The sequence below is a fragment of the Protomyctophum bolini genome (genome assembly GCF_963924005.1).
Source record: "Protomyctophum bolini genome assembly, contig: SCAFFOLD_228, whole genome shotgun sequence".
In the NCBI taxonomy this organism is placed as follows: domain Eukaryota; kingdom Metazoa; phylum Chordata; class Actinopteri; order Myctophiformes; family Myctophidae; genus Protomyctophum; species Protomyctophum bolini.
This window is the reverse complement of record NW_027665352.1, coordinates 81140-105921: the sequence shown is the minus strand read 5'-3', so window position 1 is coordinate 105921 and position 24782 is coordinate 81140. Positions and strand designations below refer to the sequence as shown.

The window sequence follows — 24782 nt, the reverse complement described above, 5'->3', positions numbered from 1 at the left end:
CGTACGGCATACTATGGCACGCCGTTTTTCATCATTTTTGAGGATTTGAAAAAAAATGAAAATGAAAAAACGGTGGGTTATAGCCCATGTTTTTTGAAATTTTGAAAAAAAAAGTTAGCCTCGTTTCTCATCATTTTGGACCGTGGGCTATAGCCCATATCGTACGGCATACTATGGCACGCCGTTTTTCATCATTTTTGAGGATTTGAAAAAAATGAAAAATGAAAAAAACGGTGGGTTATAGCCCATGTTTTTTGAAATTTTGAAAAAAAAAAGTTAGCCTCGTTTCTCATCATTTTGGACCGTGGGCTATAGCCCATATCGTACGGCATACTATGGCACGCCGTTTTTCATCATTTTTGAGGATTTGAAAAAAATGAAAAATGAAAAAAACGGTGGGTTATAGCCCATGTTTTTTGAAATTTTGAAAAAAAAAGTTAGCCTCGTTTCTCATCATTTTGGACCGTGGGCTATAGCCCATATCGTACGGCATACTATGGCACGCCGTTTTTCATCATTTTTGAGGATTTGAAAAAAATGAAAAATGAAAAAAACGGTGGGTTATAGCCCATGTTTTTTGAAATTTTGAAAAAAAAAGTTAGCCTCGTTTCTCATCATTTTGGACCGTGGGCTATAGCCCATATCGTACGGCATACTATGGCACGCCGTTTTTCATCATTTTTGAGGATTTGAAAAAAATGAAAAATGAAAAAAACGGTGGGTTATAGCCCATGTTTTTTGAAATTTTGAAAAAAAAAGTTAGCCTCGTTTCTCATCATTTTGGACCGTGGGCTATAGCCCATATCGTACGGCATACTATGGCACGCCGTTTTTCATCATTTTTGAGGATTTGAAAAAAATGAAAAATGAAAAAAACGGTGGGTTATAGCCCATGTTTTTTGAAATTTTGAAAAAAAAGTTAGCCTCGTTTCTCATCATTTTGGACCGTGGGCTATAGCCCATATCGTACGGCATACTATGGCACGCCGTTTTTCATCATTTTTGAGGATTTGAAAAAAATGAAAAATGAAAAAAACGGTGGGTTATAGCCCATGTTTTTTGAAATTTTGAAAAAAAAAGTTAGCCTCGTTTCTCATCATTTTGGACCGTGGGCTATAGCCCATATCGTACGGCATACTATGGCACGCCGTTTTTCATCATTTTTGAGGATTTGAAAAAAATGAAAAATGAAAAAAACGGTGGGTTATAGCCCATGTTTTTTGAAATTTTGAAAAAAAAAGTTAGCCTCGTTTCTCATCATTTTGGACCGTGGGCTATAGCCCATATCGTACGGCATACTATGGCACGCCGTTTTTCATCATTTTTGAGGATTTGAAAAAAATGAAAATGAAAAAAACGGTGGGTTATAGCCCATGTTTTTTGAAATTTTGAAAAAAAAAGTTAGCCTCGTTTCTCATCATTTTGGACCGTGGGCTATAGCCCATATCGTACGGCATACTATGGCACGCCGTTTTTCATCATTTTTGAGGATTTGAAAAAAATGAAAAATGAAAAAAACGGTGGGTTATAGCCCATGTTTTTTGAAATTTTGAAAAAAAAAGTTAGCCTCGTTTCTCATCATTTTGGACCGTGGGCTATAGCCCATATCGTACGGCATACTATGGCACGCCGTTTTTCATCATTTTTGAGGATTTGAAAAAAATGAAAAATGAAAAAAACGGTGGGTTATAGCCCATGTTTTTTGAAATTTTGAAAAAAAAGTTAGCCTCGTTTCTCATCATTTTGGACCGTGGGCTATAGCCCATATCGTACGGCATACTATGGCACGCCGTTTTTCATCATTTTTGAGGATTTGAAAAAAATGAAAAATGAAAAAAACGGTGGGTTATAGCCCATGTTTTTTGAAATTTTGAAAAAAAAAGTTAGCCTCGTTTCTCATCATTTTGGACCGTGGGCTATAGCCCATATCGTACGGCATACTATGGCACGCCGTTTTTCATCATTTTTGAGGATTTGAAAAAAATGAAAAATGAAAAAAACGGTGGGTTATAGCCCATGTTTTTTGAAATTTTGAAAAAAAAAGTTAGCCTCGTTTCTCATCATTTTGGACCGTGGGCTATAGCCCATATCGTACGGCATACTATGGCACGCCGTTTTTCATCATTTTTGAGGATTTGAAAAAAATGAAAAATGAAAAAAACGGTGGGTTATAGCCCATGTTTTTTGAAATTTTGAAAAAAAAAGTTAGCCTCGTTTCTCATCATTTTGGACCGTGGGCTATAGCCCATATCGTACGGCATACTATGGCACGCCGTTTTTCATCATTTTTGAGGATTTGAAAAAAATGAAAAATGAAAAAAACGGTGGGTTATAGCCCATGTTTTTTGAAATTTTGAAAAAAAAAGTTAGCCTCGTTTCTCATCATTTTGGACCGTGGGCTATAGCCCATATCGTACGGCATACTATGGCACGCCGTTTTTCATCATTTTTGAGGATTTGAAAAAATGAAAAATGAAAAAAACGGTGGGTTATAGCCCATGTTTTTTGAAATTTTGAAAAAAAAAGTTAGCCTCGTTTCTCATCATTTTGGACCGTGGGCTATAGCCCATATCGTACGGCATACTATGGCACGCCGTTTTCATCATTTTTGAGGATTTGAAAAAAATGAAAAATGAAAAAAACGGTGGGTTATAGCCCATGTTTTTTGAAATTTTGAAAAAAAAAGTTAGCCTCGTTTCTCATCATTTTGGACCGTGGGCTATAGCCCATATCGTACGGCATACTATGGCACGCCGTTTTTCATCATTTTTGAGGATTTGAAAAAAATGAAAAATGAAAAAAACGGTGGGTTATAGCCCATGTTTTTTGAAATTTTGAAAAAAAAAGTTAGCCTCGTTTCTCATCATTTTGGACCGTGGGCTATAGCCCATATCGTACGGCATACTATGGCACGCCGTTTTTCATCATTTTTGAGGATTTGAAAAAATGAAAAATGAAAAAAACGGTGGGTTATAGCCCATGTTTTTTGAAATTTTGAAAAAAAAGTTAGCCTCGTTTCTCATCATTTTGGACCGTGGGCTATAGCCCATATCGTACGGCATACTATGGCACGCCGTTTTTCATCATTTTTGAGGATTTGAAAAAAATGAAAAATGAAAAAAACGGTGGGTTATAGCCCATGTTTTTTGAAATTTTGAAAAAAAAAGTTAGCCTCGTTTCTCATCATTTTGGACCGTGGGCTATAGCCCATATCGTACGGCATACTATGGCACGCCGTTTTTCATCATTTTTGAGGATTTGAAAAAAATGAAAAATGAAAAAAACGGTGGGTTATAGCCCATGTTTTTTTAAATTAAAAAAAAAAAGTTAGCCTCGTTTCTCATCATTTTGGACCGTGGGCTATAGCCCATATCGTACGGCATACTATGGCACGCCGTTTTTCATCATTTTTGAGGATTTGAAAAAAATGAAAAATGAAAAAAACGGTGGGTTATAGCCCATGTTTTTTGAAATTTTGAAAAAAAAAGTTAGCCTCGTTTCTCATCATTTTGGACCGTGGGCTATAGCCCATATCGTACGGCATACTATGGCACGCCGTTTTTCATCATTTTTGAGGATTTGAAAAAAATGAAAAATGAAAAAAACGGTGGGTTATAGCCCATGTTTTTTGAAATTTTGAAAAAAAAAGTTAGCCTCGTTTCTCATCATTTTGGACCGTGGGCTATAGCCCATATCGTACGGCATACTATGGCACGCCGTTTTTCATCATTTTTGAGGATTTGAAAAAAATGAAAAATGAAAAAAACGGTGGGTTATAGCCCATGTTTTTTGTAATTTTGAAAAAAAAAGTTAGCCTCGTTTCTCATCATTTTGGACCGTGGGCTATAGCCCATATCGTACGGCATACTATGGCACGCCGTTTTTCATCATTTTTGAGGATTTGAAAAAAATGAAAAATGAAAAAAACGGTGGGTTATAGCCCATGTTTTTTGAAATTTTGAAAAAAAAGTTAGCCTCGTTTCTCATCATTTTGGACCGTGGGCTATAGCCCATATCGTACGGCATACTATGGCACGCCGTTTTTCATCATTTTGAGGATTTGAAAAAAATGAAAAATGAAAAAAACGGTGGGTTATAGCCCATGTTTTTGAAATTTTGAAAAAAAAAGTTAGCCTCGTTTCTCATCATTTTGGACCGTGGGCTATAGCCCATATCGTACGGCATACTATGGCACGCCGTTTTTCATCATTTTTGAGGATTTGAAAAAAATGAAAAATGAAAAAAACGGTGGGTTATAGCCCATGTTTTTTGAAATTTTGAAAAAAAAAGTTAGCCTCGTTTCTCATCATTTTGGACCGTGGGCTATAGCCCATATCGTACGGCATACTATGGCACGCCGTTTTTCATCATTTTTGAGGATTTGAAAAAAATGAAAATGAAAAAAACGGTGGGTTATAGCCCATGTTTTTTGAAATTTTGAAAAAAAAAGTTAGCCTCGTTTCTCATCATTTTGGACCGTGGGCTATAGCCCATATCGTACGGCATACTATGGCACGCCGTTTTTCATCATTTTTGAGGATTTGAAAAAAATGAAAAATGAAAAAAACGGTGGGTTATAGCCCATGTTTTTTGAAATTTTGAAAAAAAAAGTTAGCCTCGTTTCTCATCATTTTGGACCGTGGGCTATAGCCCATATCGTACGGCATACTATGGCACGCCGTTTTTCATCATTTTTGAGGATTTGAAAAAAATGAAAAATGAAAAAAACGGTGGGTTATAGCCCATGTTTTTTGAAATTTTGAAAAAAAAAGTTAGCCTCGTTTCTCATCATTTTGGACCGTGGGCTATAGCCCATATCGTACGGCATACTATGGCACGCCGTTTTTCATCATTTTTGAGGATTTGAAAAAAATTAAAAATGAAAAAAACGGTGGGTTATAGCCCATGTTTTTTGAAATTTTGAAAAAAAAAGTTAGCCTCGTTTCTCATCATTTTGGACCGTGGGCTATAGCCCATATCGTACGGCATACTATGGCACGCCGTTTTTCATCATTTTTGAGGATTTGAAAAAAATGAAAAATGAAAAAAACGGTGGGTTATAGCCCATGTTTTTTGAAATTTTGAAAAAAAAGTTAGCCTCGTTTCTCATCATTTTGGACCGTGGGCTATAGCCCATATCGTACGGCATACTATGGCACGCCGTTTTTCATCATTTTTGAGGATTTGAAAAAAATGAAAAATGAAAAAAACGGTGGGTTATAGCCCATGTTTTTTGAAATTTTGAAAAAAAAAGTTAGCCTCGTTTCTCATCATTTTGGACCGTGGGCTATAGCCCATAATCGTACGGCATACTATGGCACGCCGTTTTTCATCATTTTTGAGGATTTGAAAAAAATGAAAAATGAAAAAAACGGTGGGTTATAGCCCATGTTTTTTGAAATTAAAAAAAAAGTTAGCCTCGTTTCTCATCATTTTGGACCGTGGGCTATAGCCCATATCGTACGGCATACTATGGCACGCCGTTTTTCATCATTTTTGAGGATTTGAAAAAAATGAAAAATGAAAAAAACGGTGGGTTATAGCCCATGTTTTTTGAAATTTTGAAAAAAAAAGTTAGCCTCGTTTCTCATCATTTTGGACCGTGGGCTATAGCCCATATCGTACGGCATACTATGGCACGCGTTTTTCATCATTTTTGAGGATTTGAAAAAATTGAAAAATGAAAAAAACGGTGGGTTATAGCCCATGGTTTTTTGAAATTTTGAAAAAAAAAGTTAGCCTCGTTTCTCATCATTTTGGACCGTGGGCTATAGCCCATATCGTACGGCATACTATGGCACGCCGTTTTTCATCATTTTTGAGGATTTGAAAAAAATTGAAAAATGAAAAAAACGGTGGGTTATAGCCCATGGTTTTTGAAATTTTGAAAAAAAAAGTTAGCCTCGTTTCTCATCATTTTGGACCGTGGGCTATAGCCCATATCGTACGGCATACTATGGCACGCCGTTTTTCATCATTTTTGAGGATTTGAAAAAAATGAAAAATGAAAAAAACGGTGGTTTTTTTTTGAAATTTTGAAAAAAAAAGTTAGCCTCGTTTCTCATCATTTTGGACCGTGGGCTATAGCCCATATCGTACGGCATACTATGGCACGCCGTTTTTCATCATTTTTGAGGATTTGAAAAAATGAAAAATGAAAAAAACGGTGGGTTATAGCCCATGTTTTTGAAATTTTGAAAAAAAAAGTTAGCCTCGTTTCTCATCATTTTGGACCGTGGGCTATAGCCCATATCGTACGGCATACTATGGCACGCCGTTTTTCATCATTTTTGAGGATTTGAAAAAAATGAAAAATGAAAAAAACGGTGGGTTATAGCCCATGTTTTTTGAAATTTTGAAAAAAAAAGTTAGCCTCGTTTCTCATCATTTTGGACCGTGGGCTATAGCCCATATCGTACGGCATACTATGGCACGCCGTTTTTCATCATTTTTGAGGATTTGAAAAAATTGAAAAATGAAAAAAACGGTGGGTTATAGCCCATGTTTTTTGAAATTTTGAAAAAAAAGTTAGCCTCGTTTCTCATCATTTTGGACCGTGGGCTATAGCCCATATCGTACGGCATACTATGGCACGCCGTTTTTCATCATTTTTGAGGATTTGAAAAAAATGAAAAATGAAAAAAACGGTGGGTTATAGCCCATGTTTTTTGAAATTTTGAAAAAACAAGTTAGCCTCGTTTCTCATCATTTTGGACCGTGGGCTATAGCCCATATCGTACGGCATACTATGGCACGCCGTTTTTCATCATTTTTGAGGATTTGAAAAAAATGAAAAATGAAAAAACGGTGGGTTATAGCCCATGTTTTTTGAAATTTTGAAAAAAAAAGTTAGCCTCGTTTCTCATCATTTTGGACCGTGGGCTATAGCCCATATCGTACGGCATACTATGGCACGCCGTTTTTCATCATTTTTGAGGATTTGAAAAAAATGAAAAATGAAAAAAACGGTGGGTTATAGCCCATGTTTTTTGAAATTTTGAAAAAAAAAGTTAGCCTCGTTTCTCATCATTTTGGACCGTGGGCTATAGCCCATATCGTACGGCATACTATGGCACGCCGTTTTTCATCATTTTTGAGGATTTGAAAAAAATGAAAAATGAAAAAAACGGTGGGTTATAGCCCATGTTTTTTGAAATTTTGAAAAAAAAGTTAGCCTCGTTTCTCATCATTTTGGACCGTGGGCTATAGCCCATATCGTACGGCATACTATGGCACGCCGTTTTTCATCATTTTGAGGATTTGAAAAAAATGAAAAATGAAAAAAACGGTGGGTTATAGCCCATGTTTTTTGAAATTTTGAAAAAAAAGTTAGCCTCGTTTCTCATCATTTTGGACCGTGGGCTATAGCCCATATCGTACGGCATACTATGGCACGCCGTTTTTCATCATTTTTGAGGATTTGAAAAAAATGAAAAATGAAAAAAACGGTGGGTTATAGCCCATGTTTTTTGAAATTTTGAAAAAAAAAGTTAGCCTCGTTTCTCATCATTTTGGACCGTGGGCTATAGCCCATATCGTACGGCATACTATGGCACGCCGTTTTTCATCATTTTTGAGGATTTGAAAAAAATGAAAAATGAAAAAAACGGTGGGTTATAGCCCATGTTTTTTGAAATTTTGAAAAAAAAAAGTTAGCCTCGTTTCTCATCATTTTGGACCGTGGGCTATAGCCCATATCGTACGGCATACTATGGCACGCCGTTTTTCATCATTTTTGAGGATTTGAAAAAAATGAAAAATGAAAAAAACGGTGGGTTATAGCCCATGTTTTTTGAAATTTTGAAAAAAAAGTTAGCCTCGTTTCTCATCATTTTGGACCGTGGGCTATAGCCCATATCGTACGGCATACTATGGCACGCCGTTTTTCATCATTTTTGAGGATTTGAAAAAAATGAAAAATGAAAAAGACGGTGGGTTATAGCCCATGTTTTTTGAAATTTTGAAAAAAAAAGTTAAGCCTCGTTTCTCATCATTTTGGACCGTGGGCTATAGCCCATATCGTACGGCATACTATGGCACGCCGTTTTTCATCATTTTTGAGGATTTGAAAAAAATGAAAAATGAAAAAAACGGTGGGTTATAGCCCATGTTTTTTGAAATTTTGAAAAAAAAAGTTAGCCTCGTTTCTCATCATTTTGGACCGTGGGCTATAGCCCATATCGTACGGCATACTATGGCACGCCGTTTTTCATCATTTTTGAGGATTTGAAAAAAATGAAAAATGAAAAAACGGTGGGTTATAGCCCATGTTTTTTGAAATTTTGAAAAAAAAAGTTAGCCTCGTTTCTCATCATTTTGGACCGTGGGCTATAGCCCATATCGTACGGCATACTATGGCACGCCGTTTTTCATCATTTTTGAGGATTTGAAAAAAATTAAAAATTAAAAAAAACGGTGGGTTATAGCCCATGTTTTTTGAAATTTTGAAAAAAAAGTTAGCCTCGTTTCTCATCATTTTGGACCGTGGGCTATAGCCCATATCGTACGGCATACTATGGCACGCCGTTTTTCATCATTTTTGAGGATTTGAAAAAAATGAAAAATGAAAAAAACGGTGGGTTATAGCCCATGTTTTTTGAAATTTTGAAAAAAAAAGTTAGCCTCGTTTCTCATCATTTTGGACCGTGGGCTATAGCCCATATCGTACGGCATACTATGGCACGCCGTTTTTCATCATTTTTGAGGATTTGAAAAAAATTAAAAATTAAAAAAAACGGTGGGTTATAGCCCATGTTTTTTGAAATTTTGAAAAAAAAAGTTAGCCTCGTTTCTCATCATTTTGGACCGTGGGCTATAGCCCATATCGTACGGCATACTATGGCACGCCGTTTTTCATCATTTTTGAGGATTTGAAAAAAATGAAAAATGAAAAAAACGGTGGGTTATAGCCCATGTTTTTTGAAATTTTGAAAAAAAAAGTTAGCCTCGTTTCTCATCATTTTGGACCGTGGGCTATAGCCCATATCGTACGGCATACTATGGCACGCCGTTTTTCATCATTTTTGAGGATTTGAAAAAAATGAAAAATGAAAAAAACGGTGGGTTATAGCCCATGTTTTTTGAAATTTTGAAAAAAAAAGTTAGCCTCGTTTCTCATCATTTTGGACCGTGGGCTATAGCCCATAATATCGTACGGCATACTATGGCACGCCGTTTTTCATCATTTTTGAGGATTTGAAAAAAATGAAAAATGAAAAAAACGGTGGGTTATAGCCCATGTTTTTTGAAATTAAAAAAAAAAGTTAGCCTCGTTTCTCATCATTTTGGACCGTGGGCTATAGCCCATATCGTACGGCATACTATGGCACGCCGTTTTTCATCATTTTTGAGGATTTGAAAAAAATGAAAAATGAAAAAAACGGTGGGTTATAGCCCATGTTTTTTGAAATTTTGAAAAAAAAAGTTAGCCTCGTTTCTCATCATTTTGGACCGTGGGCTATAGCCCATATCGTACGGCATACTATGGCACGCGTTTTTCATCATTTTTGAGGATTTGAAAAAATTGAAAAATGAAAAAAACGGTGGGTTATAGCCCATGGTTTTTGAAATTTTGAAAAAAAAAGTTAGCCTCGTTTCTCATCATTTTGGACCGTGGGCTATAGCCCATATCGTACGGCATACTATGGCACGCCGTTTTTCATCATTTTTGAGGATTTGAAAAAAATGAAAAATGAAAAAAACGGTGGGTTATAGCCCATGGTTTTTGAAATTTTGAAAAAAAAAGTTAGCCTCGTTTCTCATCATTTTGGACCGTGGGCTATAGCCCATATCGTACGGCATACTATGGCACGCCGTTTTTCATCATTTTTGAGGATTTGAAAAAAATGAAAAATGAAAAAAACGGTGGGTTTTTTTTGAAATTTTGAAAAAAAAAGTTAGCCTCGTTTCTCATCATTTTGGACCGTGGGCTATAGCCCATATCGTACGGCATACTATGGCACGCCGTTTTTCATCATTTTTGAGGATTTGAAAAAAATGAAAAATGAAAAAAACGGTGGGTTATAGCCCATGTTTTTTGAAATTTTGAAAAAAAAAGTTAGCCTCGTTTCTCATCATTTTGGACCGTGGGCTATAGCCCATATCGTACGGCATACTATGGCACGCCGTTTTTCATCATTTTTGAGGATTTGAAAAAAATGAAAAATGAAAAAAACGGTGGGTTATAGCCCATGTTTTTTGAAATTTTGAAAAAAAAAGTTAGCCTCGTTTCTCATCATTTTGGACCGTGGGCTATAGCCCATATCGTACGGCATACTATGGCACGCGTTTTTCATCATTTTTGAGGATTTGAAAAAATTGAAAAATGAAAAAAACGGTGGGTTATAGCCCATGGTTTTTGAAATTTTGAAAAAAAAAGTTAGCCTCGTTTCTCATCATTTTGGACCGTGGGCTATAGCCCATATCGTACGGCATACTATGGCACGCCGTTTTTGATCATTTTTGAGGATTTGAAAAAAATGAAAAATGAAAAAAGCGGTGGGTTATAGCCCATGTTTTTTGAAATTTTGAAAAAAAAAGTTAGCCTCGTTTCTCATCATTTTGGACCGTGGGCTATAGCCCATATCGTACGGCATACTATGGCACGCCGTTTTTCATCATTTTTGAGGATTTGAAAAAAATGAAAAATGAAAAAAACGGTGGGTTATAGCCCATGTTTTTTGAAATTTTGAAAAAAAAAGTTAGCCTCGTTTCTCATCATTTTGGACCGTGGGCTATAGCCCATATCGTACGGCATACTATGGCACGCCGTTTTTCATCATTTTTGAGGATTTGAAAAAAATGAAAAATGAAAAAAACGGTGGGTTATAGCCCATGTTTTTTGAAATTTTGGAAAAAAAAAGTTAGCCTCGTTTCTCATCATTTTGGACCGTGGGCTATAGCCCATATCGTACGGCATACTATGGCACGCCGTTTTTCATCATTTTTGAGGATTTGAAAAAAATGAAAAATGAAAAAAACGGTGGGTTATAGCCCATGTTTTTTGAAATTTTGAAAAAAAAAGTTAGCCTCGTTTCTCATCATTTTGGACCGTGGGCTATAGCCCATATCGTACGGCATACTATGGCACGCCGTTTTTCATCATTTTTGAGGATTTGAAAAAAATGAAAAATGAAAAAAACGGTGGGTTATAGCCCATGTTTTTTGAAATTTTGGAAAAAAAAAGTTAGCCTCGTTTCTCATCATTTTGGACCGTGGGCTATAGCCCATATCGTACGGCATACTATGGCACGCCGTTTTTCATCATTTTTGAGGATTTGAAAAAAATGAAAAAAACGGTGGGTTATAGCCCATGTTTTTTGAAATTTTGAAAAAAAAAGTTAGCCTCGTTTCTCATCATTTTGGACCGTGGGCTATAGCCCATATCGTACGGCATACTATGGCACGCCGTTTTTCATCATTTTTGAGGATTTGAAAAAAATGAAAAAAACGGTGGGTTATAGCCCATGTTTTTTGAAATTTTGAAAAAAAAAGTTAGCCTCGTTTCTCATCATTTTGGACCGTGGGCTATAGCCCATATCGTACGGCATACTATGGCACGCCGTTTTTCATCATTTTTGAGGATTTGAAAAAAATGAAAAATGAAAAAAACGGTGGGTTATAGCCCATGTTTTTTGAAATTTTGAAAAAAAAAGTTAGCCTCGTTTCTCATCATTTTGGACCGTGGGCTATAGCCCATATCGTACGGCATACTATGGCACGCCGTTTTTCATCATTTTTGAGGATTTGAAAAAAATGAAAAAAACGGTGGGTTATAGCCCATGTTTTTTGAAATTTTGAAAAAAAAGGTTAGCCTCGTTTCTCATCATTTTGGACCGTGGGCTATAGCCCATATCGTACGGCATACTATGGCATTTTTTTCAAATCCTCAAAAATGATGAAAAACGGCGTGCCATAGTATGCCGTACGATATGGGCTATAGCCCACGGTCCAAAATGATGAGAAACGAGGCTAACTTTTTTTTTCAAAATTTCAAAAAACATGGGCTATAACCCACCGTTTTTTTCATTTTTCAATTTTTTTCAAATCCTCAAAAATGATGAAAAACGGCGTGCCATAGTATGCCGTACGATATGGGCTATAGCCCACGGTCCAAAATGATGAGAAACGAGGCTAACCTTTTTTTTCAAAATTTAAAAAAACATGGGCTATAACCCACCGTTTTTTTCATTTTTCATTTTTTTCAAATCCTCAAAAATGATGAAAAACGGCGTGCCATAGTATGCCGTACGATATGGGCTATAGCCCACGGTCCAAAATGATGAGAAAAGGGGCTAACTTTTTTTTCCAAAATTTCAAAAAACATGGGCTATAACCCACCGTTTTTTTCATTTTTCATTTTTTTCAAATCCTCAAAAATGATGAAAAACGGCGTGCCATAGTATGCCGTACGATATGGGCTATAGCCCACGGTCCAAAATGATGAGAAACGAGGCTAACTTTTTTTTCCAAAATTTCAAAAAACATGGGCTATAACCCACCGTTTTTTTCATTTTTCAATTTTTTTCAAATCCTCAAAAATGATGAAAAACGGCGTGCCATAGTATGCCGTACGATATGGGCTATAGCCCACGGTCCAAAATGATGAGAAACGAGGCTAACCTTTTTTTTCAAAATTTCAAAAAACATGGGCTATAACCCACCGTTTTTTTCATTTTTCATTTTTTTCAAATCCTCAAAAATGATGAAAAACGGCGTGCCATAGTATGCCGTACGATATGGGCTATAGCCCACGGTCCAAAATGATGAGAAACGAGGCTAACTTTTTTTTTCAAAATTTCAAAAAACATGGGCTATAACCCACCGTTTTTTTCATTTTTCATTTTTTTCAAATCCTCAAAAATGATGAAAAACGGCGTGCCATAGTATGCCGTACCATATGGGCTATAGCCCACGGTCCAAAATGATGAGAAACGAGTCTAACTTTTTTTTTCAAAATTTCAAAAAACATGGGCTATAACCCACCGTTTTTTTCATTTTTCATTTTTTTCAAATCCTCAAAAATGATGAAAAACGGCGTGCCATAGTATGCCGTACGATATGGGCTATAGCCCACGGTCCAAAATGATGAGAAACGAGGCTAACTTTTTTTTTCAAAATTTCAAAAAACATGGGCTATAACCCACCGTTTTTTTCATTTTTTTCAAATCCTCAAAAATGATGAAAAACGGCGTGCCATAGTATGCCGTACGATATGGGCTATAGCCCACGGTCCAAAATGATGAGAAACGAGGCTAACTTTTTTTTTCAAAATTTCAAAAAACATGGGCTATAACCCACCGTTTTTTTCATTTTTTTCAAATCAAAAATGATGAAAAACGGCGTGCCATAGTATGCCGTACGATATGGGCTATAGCCCACGGTCCAAAATGATGAGAAACGAGGCTAACTTTTTTTTTCAAAATTTCAAAAAACATGGGCTATAACCCACCGTTTTTTTCATTTTTTTCAAATCATCAAAAATGATGAAAAACGGCGTGCCATAGTATGCCGTACGATATGGGCTATAGCCCACGGTCCAAAATGATGAGAAACGAGGCTAACTTTTTTTTTCAAAAATTCAAAAAACATGGGCTATAACCCACCGTTTTTTTCATTTTTCAATTTTTTCAAATCCTCAAAAATGATGAAAAACGGCGTGCCATAGTATGCCGTACGATATGGGCTATAGCCCACGGTCCAAAATGATGAGAAACGAGGCTAACCTTTTTTTTCAAAATTTCAAAAAACATGGGCTTTAACCCACCGTTTTTTTCATTTTTCATTTTTTTCAAATCCTCAAAAATGATGAAAAACGGCGTGCCATAGTATGCCGTACGATATGGGCTATAGCCCACGGTCCAAAATGATGAGAAACGAGGCTAACTTTTTTTTTCAAAATTTCAAAAAACATGGGCTATAACCCACCGTTTTTTTCATTTTTTTCAAATCCTCAAAAATGATGAAAAACGGCGTGCCATAGTATGCCGTACCATATGGGCTATAGCCCACGGTCCAAAATGATGAGAAACGAGTCTAACTTTTTTTTTCAAAATTTCAAAAAACATGGGCTATAACCCACCGTTTTTTTCATTTTTCATTTTTTTCAAATCCTCAAAAATGATGAAAAACGGCGTGCCATAGTATGCCGTATGATATGGGCTATAGCCCACGGTCCAAAATGATGAGAAACGAGGCTAACTTTTTTTTTCAAAATTTCAAAAAACATGGGCTATAACCCACCGTTTTTTTCATTTTTTTCAAATCCTCAAAAATGATGAAAAACGGCGTGCCATAGTATGCCGTACGATATGGGCTATAGCCCACGGTCCAAAATGATGAGAAACGAGGCTAACTTTTTTTTTCAAAATTTCAAAAAACATGGGCTATAACCCACCGTTTTTTTCATTTTTTTCAAATCAAAAATGATGAAAAACGGCGTGCCATAGTATGCCGTACGATATGGGCTATAGCCCACGGTCCAAAATGATGAGAAACGAGGCTAACTTTTTTTTCCAAAATTTCAAAAAACATGGGCTATAACCCACCGTTTTTTTCATTTTTTTCAAATCATCAAAAATGATGAAAAACGGCGTGCCATAGTATGCCGTACGATATGGGCTATAGCCCACGGTCCAAAATGATGAGAAACGAGGCTAACTTTTTTTTTCAAAATTTCAAAAAACATGGGCTATAACCCACCGTTTTTTTCATTTTTTTCAAATCCTCAAAAATGATGAAAAACGGCGTGCCATAGTATGCCGTACGATATGGGCTATAGCCCACGGTCCAAAATGATGAGAAACGAGGCTAACTTTTTTTTTCAAAATTTCAAAAAACATGGGCTATAACCCACCGTTTTTTTCATTTTTTTCAAATCAAAAATGATGAAAAACGGCGTGCCATAGTATGCCGTACGATATGGGCTATAGCCCACGGTCCAAAATGATGAGAAACGAGGCTAACTTTTTTTTTCAAAATTTCAAAAAACATGGGCTATAACCCACCGTTTTTTTCATTTTTTTCAAATCATCAAAAATGATGAAAAACGGCGTGCCATAGTATGCCGTACGATATGGGCTATAGCCCACGGTCCAAAATGATGAGAAACGAGGCTAACTTTTTTTTTCAAAAATTCAAAAAACATGGGCTATAACCCACCGTTTTTTTCATTTTTCAATTTTTTCAAATCCTCAAAAATGATGAAAAACGGCGTGCCATAGTATGCCGTACGATATGGGCTATAGCCCACGGTCCAAAATGATGAGAAACGAGGCTAACCTTTTTTTTCAAAATTTCAAAAAACATGGGCTATAACCCACCGTTTTTTTCATTTTTCATTTTTTTCAAATCCTCAAAAATGATGAAAAACGGCGTGCCATAGTATGCCGTACGATATGGGCTATAGCCCACGGTCCAAAATGATGAGAAACGAGGCTAACTTTTTTTTTCAAAATTTCAAAAAACATGGGCTATAACCCACCGTTTTTTTCATTTTTTTCAAATCCTCAAAAATGATGAAAAACGGCGTGCCATAGTATGCCGTACCATATGGGCTATAGCCCACGGTCCAAAATGATGAGAAACGAGTCTAACTTTTTTTTTCAAAATTTCAAAAAACATGGGCTATAACCCACCGTTTTTTTCATTTTTCATTTTTTTCAAATCCTCAAAAATGATGAAAAACGGCGTGCCATAGTATGCCGTATGATATGGGCTATAGCCCACGGTCCAAAATGATGAGAAACGAGGCTAACTTTTTTTTTCAAAATTTCAAAAAACATGGGCTATAACCCACCGTTTTTTTCATTTTTTTCAAATCCTCAAAAATGATGAAAAACGGCGTGCCATAGTATGCCGTACGATATGGGCTATAGCCCACGGTCCAAAATGATGAGAAACGAGGCTAACTTTTTTTTTCAAAATTTCAAAAAACATGGGCTATAACCCACCGTTTTTTTCATTTTTTTCAAATCAAAAATGATGAAAAACGGCGTGCCATAGTATGCCGTACGATATGGGCTATAGCCCACGGTCCAAAATGATGAGAAACGAGGCTAACTTTTTTTTCCAAAATTTCAAAAACATGGGCTATAACCCACCGTTTTTTTCATTTTTTTCAAATCATCAAAAATGATGAAAAACAGCGTGCCATAGTATGCCGTACGATATGGGCTATAGCCCACGGTCCAAAATGATGAGAAACGAGGCTAACTTTTTTTTTCAAAATTTCAAAAAACATGGGCTATAACCCACCGTTTTTTTCATTTTTTTCAAATCCTCAAAAATGATGAAAAACGGCGTGCCATAGTATGCCGTACGATATGGGCTATAGCCCACGGTCCAAAATGATGAGAAACGAGGCTAATTTTTTTTTCCAAAATTTCAAAAAACATGGGCTATAACCCACCGTTTTTTTCATTTTTCCATTTTTTTCAAATCCTCAAAAATGATGAAAAACGGCGTGCCATAGTATGCCGTACGATATGGGCTATAGCCCACGGTCCAAAATGATGAGAAACGAGGCTAACTTTTTTTTTCAAAATTTCAAAAAACATGGGCTATAACCCACCGTTTTTTTCATTTTTCATTTTTTTCAAATCCTCAAAAATGATGAAAAACGGCGTGCCATAGTATGCCGTACGATATGGGCTATAGCCCACGGTCCAAAATGATGAGAAACGAGGCTAACTTTTCTTTCCAAAATTTCAAAAAACATGGGCTATAACCCACCGTTTTTGTCAAATTGCGGAATTACGGAAATGGTAATTGCCGAAATTGCGGAAATGGAAATTCTGGAAATGGTAATTGCGGAAAAGGAAATTGCGGAAATTGCCCATATATGGGGACTAGGTTGGTGGAGGGTGTGTAGAGCCCAGGATCACATTAGATGATTGACACAGGGGTGAAAAATGAGTTACAAAATCGTGGGATAAAAAAATTTATATATTAAAAGAAAAAAATGTTTTGGCAACCTTTAGCTGCTCCAGCCACGTCCGGTATAACTTCTGGTCAGACGGTAAAGCTCCGTTGCTATAAATCGATTGCGCGATATAATGTAATTATAACTTATAACTATATAGCATGTCATGGGAAAAAAATAACATTTTTTATTTTCAATCAATAAATCAGTGTTGTTTTCGTTGACTAAAACTAAGACGGAAAATGTTCGTCGACTACCTATTTTCACTGACAAAAACAAATGGAAACTAAGCTACGATGACTAAAACTAAGACTAAATATATACTGACAATTTCGTCAACAAATAAAAACTAGACTAAAATGTTAGGAAGGGACTAGTGGACAAGAGATCCAGTATAAGTCATTTTACACTTGGTTGCATGCTGAAAATAGCCGATCTACAAGCTTGTGAGCTTGTAGATCGGCTATTTTCAGCAAGTGTAAAAACAGTCCTTACGACGGCATCAATGCCCCACCAAAATACATTTTAGTCGACTAAATCAACTGTAGATTTAGTCAAATCTACAGACAGGGATGATAATGTCTGAGTTGATCAAATAATGCCACACACATAAAATCAATGTCCGGTAAAAAGATTATAGTGACGTGAAACTTTTATTTTCCATATAAAATACATAAATAAAACATCTGCGGGTGGGCATCAAGAGCGTGTGCAAGACCACACACACACACACACACACACACACACACACACACACATTGTGTGTGTGTGTGTGACAGTCGGCAAACACAGACAAACAAACAAACAAACATACAGTTCACCCAACACAAATACAGTAGAAACAAACAAGAGGGTTGTGGTATAAGCAGCGCTTTTGTAAAATAAATGTAAATATAACTGAACTACCATTTACTTCTACATCATCAACTGGCGCTTATTGTGGACCAATCCCTGCAGACTCCACACAGTGAAGCTATATATCTCCCTGGCATCACTGACCTGGAATCAGTTTAACTTCACAATAACCATTATTATGTCATACAATTGAATGACCATCTGTGAAATCAGAGGAAAACCAGGAGGGTTGACTTTACATTTTGTCGAGACATGCTCCTTCGAACATCATGATGCACAAATTCTCCCATTGAGATTGTGTCCAGATTGGCTAAAACTCTCTGGTAAACATTTACTATCAAGGCTGTGGTAAGATAAGATACGGAGGAAGAATGTTGATAATGTGAACGAACGCCAGGCTGTGACTTTGACAAGAGAATACACCGTCGCCGACAGTTAACCAAGCTCTGCTGATTGCACGTTTAAAAGCGCTCTGTCCCTGAAGGTAACGCTATAGGCTCTGTACCTAAACTCTGCAAAAAATGTCATGTCATCATTTCCGCTCTCTGAGTCAGGAGGACCACTTAAAACAAGTAAAGACTGGTTTTGGTTGATGGACTCGACTATACCACGGTACTTCCATTTGGGCCAATTCTGTCAGGGCCATTTCAACCATTCATTAGGTGGTTCTTGAGTCTAGTGCTAGCTACACGAAGCACCGCTGAGTTTTGATCCTATAGCTTGCTAATCAGGGACTATAGTTTAAAGGCCATGTAACCATGAAACAAGAAAAAACTGCCGCACATTATGGTCATGGGACCATAATGTGATTTCTCTGGGTATTTTCCTCTTTTCCAGACATGAACATGGCCAGAGTTTGGTTATAAACGTGCCCAACTGAGGAGATGAGAAGAGACTGACCATATAGACCTGCTATTTGACTGAAGGCCCTCCAGCGTAAGCCACACGCAAAAAAACACCATCTCATGACCACGTAAAAAAAAAAAAACGGACCTAAAAATATAGAAACAGACAGAAAAAAAGGGGAAAAAAAACAACGAATGATGCCACTGCCCGTGTTCCGGCTCTCAGTTATGTAGACAAATGAACGATCAAAACATTTTGAACCCGTTTTTAAAAGGGGCCCACCTTAGGGTGACAACGTGCACGTTAATTAACCCATTCTGACCCGAGATCAGATTCATACGAGGTTTCCACTATAGGACACACACTGGTCTGATTAACCCATTCTGACCCGAGATCAGATTCTAAAAAAAACGTCAGTCGTTATTCGATTGTTCAAAAAATAGCAGACCTACAAGCTCATAGCGCGCCACTCGGTGGCGCGCTATGAGCTTGTAGATCTGCTATTTTTCAATAGCTATAAAGCATAACATGATGCTATAACACCAAAATGGGTTCCCGTTCAGAATGGGTTAAAGTGGCGCCGCAAAGTCAAAGTAGTAGCGAAGACGTCGGCCATGGTGGTGCCCGCCCGCCCGCCGACCCCATGGGAGACGACGTCTTGGCCTGTGCGATATGACGGTGTCCTCGTGCCAGAGTCATGTGACAGGAGGAGCCGTGGTTCCCACGTCGAGAGGACCCCCAAATTGACACTAATTAGCCCCGCGGACCCCCCCCCCCCCCATATGAAAAGATATGCCAGCCAGGGACCCCCATAAGAGGAGATTTGTACGGCTCTATAGCAGTGATTCTCAAGCTTTTTAACCCATTCTGACCCGAGATCAGATTAAAAAAAAAAAAAAAATGTCTTGTACATCCTGACAGTTTTCTGAGAAAAGCATATGTTTACTCTATGTCAGTCGTTCTTCGATTTTTCTAAAAAAAATAGCAGACCTACAAGCTCGTAGCGCGCCACCGAGTGGTCGCGCTACGAGCTTGTAGATCTGCTATTTTTTAAATAGCTAAAGCATAACGTAAATGGACCACCCAGTGTGTCACGCATTAGGCATTCCCATTTAATGGCATTTCCATCTCTGGGACGCGCAATTTTATATTGTAAAAAATCTACGTTAATTTAACTCTGAGAGTGTGCAAATGTAACCATAGCGGGTCCATTTGGTTCCATTTGTACACTCTCAGAGTTACTGACAACAGGTCCATTTAGCTGGGAACCCCCTGGGGGTCCCCGGACCCCCACTTTCACTGACATAGAAGGATATGTTAGCTGGGGAACGGGGGGGGGGGGGGGGGGCAGAGAAACTCTTCACAAAACATCTGTACACCTTAAAGAGTTATCGCCAAAAGATACTTTTCATTCCATAATGATGATGATAATCACGCCTGCTGCTGCTGAAGAAATGCTCAAAGCAAAGACCTCTGGTCCCTCGCTCAGGAAATTATTCTAAAAGTCACCATCTTGCCCCAAAAGCCACAGCTATATGACGACGTGATGATCCATTATTACACCTTACAGAAGCAGGTGAAGATGCCAAAGAAAGAGACCCAAAAGGAAAAAAATAATTCCCCCAAATGGGACCTTACTGTAGATTGCTGTATTGGAGAAGTAGACACTCAACCCCAAAGCCATGATGCACTAAAAAGAAAATGTAAGTTCCTGGACATTTCCCAACTTCCATTCTCACTTTGTCTGGACAATTATTACCTTACACGTAGAAATGTTCTGCTCGTTTTGCCGGGGTTTTTTAGCTAAAGAGCCAAATGCCTTCCAATGTAAGCACACAGACAGCCGAGTCTATAAAACAACGTCTCAGACGTAAACAGAGAGAGAGAAAGAGACAGTAAACAGAGGTGGAGTACATCAGGTAAAGCTGGGATAAAAAGGCATAGAAAGCTTTCACTGGTCAAAAATAACTACATGGCAGCGGATATGTTGGTTTGCGTTTTCATCCGTGTATGAATGAGGATAACCGACCACTTTCTCGGTATGTTGCCGTGTTCACATGGGCAGATGCAAAAAAGATACAAAGATGCCAAGCTATACATACGCACAGCGATATTTGTAGCTTTGTATCCGACGTTTTAAGCCAGTTCGACTCATGTGTGTAGCTGTGTAGCTTTGTAGCTTTTGTAAGCAGCTACAAACGGCGGATGCATCTTCATGTCGCTGGCTTCCATTGAAAATGAATGGTGGACTGTATATTTTTGCATCTACTCGTGTGAACATGGCATGAGAAATGTGTCAAAAGTGTGTACATGTTATGGGAGGGCGCATGTATTTGTGTGTGTGTGCGTGTGTGTGTCTGTCTAATTGTGTGCGTGTGTGTGTGTGCGTGTGTGTGTCTAATTGTGTGTGTGTGTGTGTGTGTGTGTGTGTGTGTGTGTGTGTGTGTGTGCATGTGTGTGTCTGTCTAATTGTGTGTGTGTGTGTGTGTGTGTGTCTATGCGAGCGGGGTTTTGAAGGCTCCCCAGGCGTGGAAGCAGCGCGTGAAGCAGTGAGGCTCGTTCCCCTTCCTGACCAGTCGAAGCTTCCTGGGGTGTTCCGAGTCTTTAGAGCGCATGTGTTGGATGTACACCTGGGAGAAGGGAGGAGAGTACGGCACACAGTATTTACAACACAGTAGACTCTACTGTACACCTGGGAGAAGGGAGGAGAGTACAGTACACAGTGTTTACAATACAGTAGACTCTACGGTACACCTGGGAGAAGGGAGGAGAGAACACAGTGTTTACAATACAGTAGACTCTACTGTACACCTGGGAGAAGGGAGGAGAGAACACACAGTATTTACAATACAGTAGACTCTACTGTACACCTGGGAGAAGGGAGGAGAGTACAGTAAACAGTATTTACAATACAATAGACCAGGGGTGCCCATTACGTCGATCGCGGTCGACCAGTCGATCGCAAGCGCTGCGCAAGTAGACCGCTTGGCCCAGACATGAAATAAAATTAATTAATCCTCGCGTTGCCTCTGGCAGGCGGCGGCGGCTTTAAAACCCCCCACAATGCAGTGCCTTGTTTTCAAGTGTGGGGAACATCGGGTCTGTTCTGTTGTTAAACAAACAAATTAAAAGGATATCTATCCATCATTGTTCATATAGGAAGATGCGCGCGGCAAAGAAGCCTAAAACAAATCACTTCCATGCAGAGTGGGAAGAAGATTATTTTTTCACGATGTCACATTCCAAGTCCAACTGCGTTTGCCTTTACTCGAGCCCATCGCTACATTCATGTGCTTCCCATTCAGAAGCTGATGTTGATTCCATTGCCTCGAAAATAGCAACACTTTTTAACATGAACTCTTCTGCGTTGGAGAATGAGATCATGGCACTGCAGGCTGACATACAGTTAAAGTTGCGCGCCCGCGATGGAGAGTTTTGGAACTTACTCGTGAAGGAAAAGTATCCAAACATCAGGACTTGTGCAGCCTCGCTCACAGCGTTATTTGGCTCCACATATTTATGTGAATCAGCGTTTTCCCACATGAAGATAATTAAGTCCAAATATCGTTCCACGTTGACGGACGATCATTTGGAGGCCTGTTTAAGACTAGCTGTCAGCAGTGACTGTCCGGATTACGCAGCGCTGACGGACTCCATTCAGTGCAAGGCTGAAAGCAGTCATCTGATTAAAGGGATAGTTCAGATTTCTTTAACTTAAATTGTATGAAATACTTTCCATTAATATAGTGGTTGCAACTGTAGGCCTATTGATTGATTGCCAGAGTCCTGTGGTAGGAGTTCTGCTCTGGTTGAGTTGAATGCATTATTCCTTCATGTGATTGTGTATGCTTTTTATGTGTGATACTTTTAACATTTTATGAGCAATATGTTATTACAAATTGAAATTGATTGACGTTATTACAAAGAGTAACTTTAACAAAATAAAGGTGGTAAATAAATAGATTTGATTGATTGAAACAGTCCTAATGCCTTAATGTTATTTATTTTGAGTATTTTAAGCAATGGGATAATATTATTTTGGTTGGTAGATCACCTTGAGCTGGCAATTTTAAAAGTAGACCTCAAGTCAAAAAAGTGTGGGCACCCCTGCAGTAGACTCTACTGTACACCTGGGAGAAGGGAGGAGAGTACAGTACACAGTATTTACAACACAGTAGACTCTACTGGGAGGGGAGGAGAGAACACACACAGTCACACGGTGACAGTATTTACAACACAGTAGAGCAGGGCTGGGCAACTGGCGGCCCGGGGGCCACATGCGGCCCCCACCTTCACATAATGCGGCCCGCATGTTAATATCAGGATACCGATAGTAGTACTAGTATTGATTTCAGCTGTTTACAATTCCAAACCCCGCTTTTAATTACTTCATGACTAGTATTAAATGACTAGTACTACTTAATGACTAGTATTAACACATTTTGTACATAATACGTCCTGAAACGTCATAAGGATTGGAACCGAGAGGTGCCTTAGACGTCTGTGGACGTCCTAGCGACGTCCAAACGACGCGGGGCGAGATGATAATATTCAGAATTATTCTTTTTTTTTTTTTTGGCATTTCGCTTTTCGCTTGCCGTATGCTAACGCTCTGTGCAACTATTAGCTTGTCATTGACTCCCATGTTAGCGCGGCGGAAAGAATGACTCGTATCTCCTGATCCAGGGCGCTCTCCGTGGTGATGAACGGATCGATATGCTGGCGCTGCGTTTCTGCTCCTCATCCGTCTCTCCCGCAAAATATGAACGCTTTTTGGAGCGTATATAAATATATTAACATGATCGGAGATTGTGAGGTCACTTTGTCAGTCAACTTTTTTAAGAAAGTATTTCCGGTTCATGGCTTTCAAAATAGAAGCGATCACTACTCTGGCGATTACTCTGGCGCAAGCAGCGCCTTTATTTTGATGCAGTTCCGGTACTAAATGTGTTCAAATGTTATTGTCTTATTGTGTCCAATGTAGTTATGTTAACAGTTCATATAAAGTTAACATAACTATAACTAAATGCATTTGAACATTCAATAAAAAGGTTACTTTTCAGGGTTCCAATTAAAAAAATAGCAAAAGATTATTCATGTTTTCAATTCAAATATAGAAAAAATAGCCGATTGCGACGCGTTTTGAGCTTGTAGATCTAGGCTACTTTTGCTACGACAGTAACATGCACTGTGGCCCCTTCTGGAGTGAGTGTGGAGATATATTGGCCCTCGCCATCGTCAAAGTTGCCCACCGTTGCAGTAGAGGGATACACACACACACACACACACACACACACACACGCCTACCTGGCAGGCTTTGAGACTGAGTTTGATTTCCACCTGGCTGGTCTGAGTTCCCACCCACATGTAGACCTGTGTGAGAATGATTTACAAACAGTGTGAGAACTACAGATTCTTTAAACAGTGTGAATGTGAGAACTACAGATTATTTAAACAGTGTGAGAACTACAGATTCTTTAAACAGTGTGAGAACTACAGATTCTTTAAACAGTGTGAGAACTACAGATTCTTTAAACAGTGTGAGAACTACAGATTCTTAAAAAAAAAAAAATCTGTCTCAGGTCTTAATAGGTTCAAAAAAGAAGAAAAAATACGTTTTTGTTATACGTATGCATTTAAAAAATATATATTCATGTTATATTATCATTAAAACCATGGTTTTAATGCCAATTATTTGGGGGCCCACGGGCTGAGCAGCACACACGGTAATAATACATCATTGGTACGGTAACACACGGTAATAATACATCATTACACGGTAATAATATACACGGTAATAATACATCATTACACGGTAATAATACATCATTACACGGTAATAATACATCATTACACGGTAATAATACATCATTGGTACGGTAACACACGGTAATAATACATCATTAAACGGTAATAATACATCATTGGTACGGTAACACACGGTAATAATACATCATTACACGGTAATAATACATTACACGGTAATAATACATCATTACACGGTAATAATACATCATTACACGGTAATAATACATCATTACACGGTAATAATACGTCATTACACGGTAATAATACGTCATTACACGGTAATAATACGTCATTACACGGTAATAATACGTCATTACACGGTAATAATACATTACACGGTAATAATACATCA

General features: G+C 38.0%; 1 protein-coding gene across 1 annotated transcript in view; it reads right to left on the bottom strand.

The window, feature by feature from the left end:
• Positions 1-19704: 19704 nt before the first annotated feature.
• Positions 19705-24782, bottom strand: part of LOC308312306 (protein flightless-1 homolog) — a 65698-nt gene continuing 60620 nt past the window's right edge. Inside the window, exons 30-31 of the mRNA XM_080794669.1 lie at positions 23930-23995; positions 19705-21252 (exon numbers count right to left, since the gene is read on the bottom strand). Coding sequence (XP_080650795.1) covers positions 21118-21252; positions 23930-23995 — 201 coding nt within the window. The 3' untranslated portion in view covers positions 19705-21117. The remainder of the gene's footprint in view (positions 21253-23929; positions 23996-24782) is intronic.